This window comes from Chinchilla lanigera, unplaced genomic scaffold, assembly GCF_000276665.1.
Source record: "Chinchilla lanigera isolate Chin_1 unplaced genomic scaffold, ChiLan1.0 scaffold00061, whole genome shotgun sequence".
NCBI classification, from domain to species: Eukaryota; Metazoa; Chordata; class Mammalia; order Rodentia; family Chinchillidae; genus Chinchilla; species Chinchilla lanigera.
In genome coordinates this window covers 1,859,227-1,865,226 of record NW_004955462.1, presented here as the reverse complement: position 1 = coordinate 1,865,226, position 6,000 = coordinate 1,859,227, and the positions used below count along the sequence as shown (strand labels likewise).

Sequence of the window (6,000 nt, the reverse complement as noted above, 5' to 3'; positions counted from 1 at the left end):
CTCTGGACCTTTCTGGTTCTCAATGGCAGGAGCAAGAGTGCCCCGTTGTATGGCATGTATTCTCAGAGGTTTCTCCATGTTTGAATGATTCACACACGTCCGTGGGTGGGCCTCTGCAGCCGGTGCACGGTGGGCCAATTGTGTCATTGTTTGTCTATGTCATGGTAGTTCTCAATTGAGTGGTGGCGGCCGGCCTCAGGGCCGGCGCACAACAGCGCTGGCCACCGCATGGCTCTCCCTGCGCCGGGGGCCCTCCTTCCGGGCACCTACGAGACAGGGAGCCAGCCGGTCGGAAGATGGGCGCTCTGCGCCTGTGGCTCCCCGTGCACCTGGGCCCCTCCTTCTGGGCGCCTATGAGGCAGGGAGCGAGCCCTATTCTCTCCGACTTTAATTGGTTTTACTTTCTCTGCATACATTGAAAATTATATGACAGTGCAACATCATTCAGAAAACTCAAGAGGAGAAAGTCCTTTATTAACTCATGCTTTTCCTCCTTCCAATGTTCTTTTCTTCCTTTTTGATTTTGTAAAAAGGACTTCTTTTAGCTATTCTTTTAGGTAGGCCTGTTGGTAACAATTTTTTTAGTTTTCCTATGTCTTCATTTCCTCTTTTTTTTTTTTCTTTTCTCCGGTACCGGGAATTAAACTCACGACCTTGTGTTTGCCAGGCAGGCGCTTTTGTCGCTGAGCTAAATCCCCAGCCACTTTCATTTCCTTTTTATTCCTAAAGAACATTTCCACTGGGTACACTATTCCGGGTTGACAGTTCTTTATTTGTCAGTTGAAAAGTGTTCTAATTCCTCCGGCCTCTATGCTGTCTCATAAGAAATCTGCCATTATTTCAATTGTTTTTCCCTTATAAAGTATCATTTCTCACTGCTTGCATACATTTTCTTTTTCTTTGATTTTATGGTATTTATTATGTATCTTGGCTAGGATTTCTTTGAATTTATTTGGTTTAGGGTTGTCTTAGCTTCTGGAATGTCAGGCTTATGTCTTTTTCCAAGTTTTGGGGAACTTAAGGCATTTTTACAATACATTATCAGTGCAGCCCTCTTTCCCCTCTCCTGGTGTTCTGATATTGTGAATGTTAAAATTTTGTTGTGGGGCAGTTACATTTTGAGGATTTTCTCTGTCCGTCTTTTAAAAAATCTTTGTTCACATTGGCTAATTTCTCTTGTTCTGTCTTCAAAGTCATGCATTTTTCTTCTCTGTCATCTCTCTCATGTTTAGCCTACCTGATGAGTTTTTATTTTGGCTCATAAGTTTTATTTTCATAATTTGTATTGTATTATTTTTATACTGTTTATTTGCTGAAACATTCTGTTTGTTGAAACTGACTACTTTTTCACTTTTCAAGTCTTCATATTTGGTCTGTGGAGTACTTTTATGATGGTTGCTTTAAAATCTTCTCAGATTGTTCCAACATCTGTTTTATCTTAGTGTACATATCTGTCCATCATCCTTTCTCATTGAAGTTGTAATTTTCCTTCCTGATTTTATGAACGGTGATTTTTTTTTTAATTGTTTTGGGCATTCAGGGCATTATGCTGTGAAACTCTGGATTTTATTTGGCTCTTTTAACAAGGCCTTTCTGACACCTCACTGATGGAAATCCAGGGGATACTGCAAGATGAGAGTAAAAGTAAATGTTCCCCATTTAATCTCCATTGCATCTCTGGTGATATGGGGTGCTTCATGACCACTAGATGGGATTGAAAGTTCAGTCTCCCCTGCTGCTGACACATCCCTCTCTGGGTGGGTAGAATGCCTTGCTATACACTTCCTAGGGAGCCTCCATTGACATCACAACAGGGGAACCCATTATGCTGGAAAGATGTAATTTTATTGGATGTGTTGAGATGATCATGTGATTTCTCTTTAGTTTTTTGGTGTGATGATAACCTTGATCTTCAAATAACCTTGATCTTCAAATATTGACCTTATATTGAATTCTGGAATAGATCTGTCTCTATATAGGTAATATTTTTCTGAGTGTTTTTGCCTCTATATCTGTGAAAGATTTGTGTTAGCAGTTATCTGTTTTAAAAGGTGGTGTTTGGGGCTCGGGATTTAGCTCAGTGGCAAAAATGCCTGCCTGGCAAGCGCAAGTTTGTGAGTTCGATTCCTGGTACTGGAAGAAAAATAGAAAAACAACAACAACAAAAAAAACAAACAAAATCTAAAAGGTGGTGTTTTCCTTTCATTTTTACAAAGTTTATTTTTAATTGATACACAAAATTGTACATATTAACAGGATACCATATAATGTTTCAATATATGTATATATTACATAATGTTTAAATCAGGTTAATCATATCTACTTAAAAGTTATCACTTCTTTATGGCAAAGACTTTCATAATCCTTTCTTATAGCTTTTGGAAATGCATGGTATATTATTGTCATCTGTGGTCACCCTAGTGTGCAATAACACCTCAGAGCTTCATGCTGCCATCAAAGTGTAACTTACCATCCCTTTTCCCCATTAACACTCCCTCCCCCAACAATCTCTTAATGGAATGATGACAAACGTTTTAGAGACTGAGTACCCAACTGCAACCCAAAACCCAGTTATTTATTGCAAAGTGCTAACACTGCCCCCATGTGCACTGTATCCAATGCTTGGCTGCTACGGTGATACTAGGGCACCTGGGCTTACATGCCAACAGAGAGGGCTCTGTGTGCCCACTGTAGCATGTGTGCCATAGGTTCACTATCTATCTCTTAATGTCTTTGTCTGGTTTTGGTATGTGGGCTGTGTCACCTCATAATATGTGTGGGAAGTATTCCAGTACTTTTAATTCTTTGTGAAGAACTCATAGTGTTTCTTTCTTGATAGATGTTGTTGGATGGCATGTTCTAGTCCATACAGGCATTGTGTTTCATTTTTCTCTAGGGGTGATGAGTGAGTAGGTCCAACCCTGCTGTTTGAGTGTGTGCTGTGAGTTTAGAGAATGTCATGCTGTGAGTTTAGCACATTGCTGTCTGCCTATTTGTTGCCTTGGTCTTGCAGTGACCCTTATTCAATTTGTGTTGGTAAGCATCTGAGACCTCCTGTCCTAGATTTCTTAAAAGTGTAAATCTACAGATAGTACTAGGTAATCCAGAGGTGCTATCACTGTAAAATTTATTTTTTATAAAGGATATTAGATTCAATGAAGAGCAACAAAAGAATCAGATTGATGAGGTACCAACATATGCCATCCGTAAAAGTGTATCTGGTTCAGACAAGAATAAACTGGAGAAGAACCAAATTAACTTTAGAAAGAATCAAATGACCAGGAGATTGGAGCCAAGCTTAAACTGGAGGACCACTGTTGACTTCAAAGAGTATGTAGATATTTTTTGATGGGTTTTCTTAGGCATATTCAGTTGCTACATGTTTCCTATTTTTTTCCTGGAACTTTATTTCACAGTAGAAGAATACAAAGTAGATATATATGTATCTTACCATAGTACAAGGTGATACTCTCCCTCCTCTTTATATTCCAAGTGGAAATATTTGACAACAATCAGGTTTGTATCCGGTGCACTATGAAGAGACAGGAAGAATATAATTCACTTTTGTGTAGCTTGTGAGTCAAGACAAATAACCCATGAAAAAGATGATAAAATAGCATGGAAAATGTGAATTTACAGATGAGGACCTGATTCAGCTTGGGCTGGAAGAATTTGGAATAATTAAAATTGTATGGAGTTAAGCGGGGGATCCTTCATAGTGATGGTCTTCTATAAGACTTCAATACTATAAAAAGGCTATAGAGTCTCAATATGTTAACTGACATGTAAAGTGGACACTTGGTTTATAGCAGTGGCACTGAACCTATAACATACATGTTATTGTGCTTTCCTTTTAAGACAAAAGATTTTAATGTATGAGTTTTTTATAAAAGCTCAAGATTCAGCTTTCATTGCAGTGTTGGCACTTAGTGATAAATAAGAGGGTTTGGGGCTGCAGTTTGGCACTCAGGCTCTAACAGGTTTGCCATCACTGGTTTATAGTTTACGACAAAACTCATTCCATTTGGAACCTTCAATAATTAGGTGTCAAAGCAAAGATCAAGAGCCAGTGCTACTTAGATGTTGAGGCAGTCAAAGTCACCTACACCACTGTATCTTAGTCATTTTCTCTCATTGCTGAGACAAAATACCTGACATGCAAAGTGAGGGAAGGTTTATTTAGCTCACAGTTTATAGAGGCTTCAGGCCATACTTGGCTGATTCCAAGGCAGGCTGGCATGGCAGAAGGGAAACATAGAGGAAAACCAGTTCATGGTAAGCAGAAAATAGCCAAAGTAGCAAGAGGCCTTAACAGCATCTGTCTGCCCCTTTTATCTTATCCAGGCTACTTAGGGTAGTTAGCACTCACAACCTTAATCCTAGTGCCCTTGACCCTAACATTTCACCATGAATCAACCCCAGCATCACACAATCTAGATCCAGTCACCTCTGAAGAAGCCCCACCTATGACTGCATGAAGCTTTGGGGGGACCTCTGGACACAAGCCATAAAATTCCACCACTGGCCCCCCAAAGACTCATACACATCTTGTTATACAAAAGGCATTTAATCCATTCATAAGAATTGCCAAAGTTCTAACAGTTTCAGCATTGCTGAAAGGTCTGAGTTCAAATTCTCCTCTGAAATTTAAGGCAGACTCTTAGCTTCAAATCCCTGAACAAATGTAAAGAAAGATAAACACTTTCAGCATTCAATAGCACAAAATAAACATCTCCATTCCAAAAGTTACAAGCAGGAAATACAAAGGAATGGGACCAAAGCAAGTCCAAAATCCATCAGAGCAAATATTAAATTCCCTAGTTCTACTTCCAGGATCCCCAGCAATCTGTGGCAAATTGCGAATGCCAAAGGGCTTGGGTGGCTCTGCCCCTATGGTACTGCCTGTGGTTGTAGTTCCCATGGCTTCTCTCTGGGGCTGGCTCTGGTTCCTCCTTGCAGTTTTCCTCAGATGATCCATTTTCTTAGCTTCTCCAAACTTCTGGTGTCTCCACTGCACCTTCAACTTCACATTCACAGCTTCACACACTGGCCCCTCATGGATACACTGCCTGGCTTCCCAGGCCTTCTTCTGAAATGTGAGTGGAAACCTTCCTGACTCCACAGTTCTTGCATTTTGCATGTTCCTAAAACCAGCACCATGTGGATGACACCAAAGTCTGCCACCAGCTGGAGCAATAGCCAGGCTTTCTTCTGTCTTGGCTGTAGAGGTTGATTGGATCTGAACAAAATCCAGAGGAAAAATTTTGCTAGACCATCACATTCTGGAACATAGTGGTCTATGGCTCTCTTCTCAAAGCAAAGTCTTTTACTTTTGCCATTTGGAGTCCTGCTGCTTCTTGTGATGCCCTCAGGCCATCTTTCCTATTTTCTTGTTGCTTCTCAGCAATCAGGATCTCCTCTGCTCTACCTTTGCAGTCCACATCTTTACTGGAGCTTCTTTTCTGGCCAAACTCACATTTTAAATCATTCTGCTGGGTTCTTTGCTCTTGATTCTCAACATAAATCTGGCTAAAAGCTCCCAACAGTAGCCATGCCACCACCTCAACAACATTAGACTGTCTTGGAATTTCTTCTGCAAGATTAATTAGCCTACTACCCTTAATCTCAGTCTCAGGCAAAGTCTCTGGACATGAAGAAAATGCAGGAAAACTTTCTGCCAAGGTATAACACAATTGTCTGTAGTCCAACAGCCAATGCAGTCATTTTTCCCAGCAGAAACCTCCTCATCCAGGTCTTTACTGGCAGGATTTCTATCAGTCTTCTGGTATTCTGAGCTCTGACAAGAATCTCCCATGTAGAACAGCCTGAGGTGTTCCAGTTGTACTTTTTCAGCTGACATCTCTGAACCTTTGTAAACCCTTCCCACAACCAGTCCCAAAGGCTCCTGAACCGCATGGTCAGGTGCAGTTACTGTAAAGACCCCACTTCTCTGGTATCAGTTCTCTTAGTTATTTTTCTCTCATTGCTGAGACAAAATAC

General features: G+C 40.6%; 1 protein-coding gene across 7 annotated transcripts in view; it reads left to right on the top strand.

Moving 5' to 3' along the window:
* The window catches only part of Armc4 (armadillo repeat containing 4), a 175,602-nt gene that overhangs the window by 19,868 nt on the left and 149,734 nt on the right, over positions 1–6,000 (top strand). For all 7 annotated transcript variants that reach the window (XM_013521481.1, XM_013521480.1, XM_013521478.1 and 4 more), the window contains one exon: positions 3,143–3,330. In XM_013521481.1, coding sequence (XP_013376935.1) covers positions 3,143–3,330 — 188 coding nt within the window. The remainder of the gene's footprint in view (positions 1–3,142; positions 3,331–6,000) is intronic.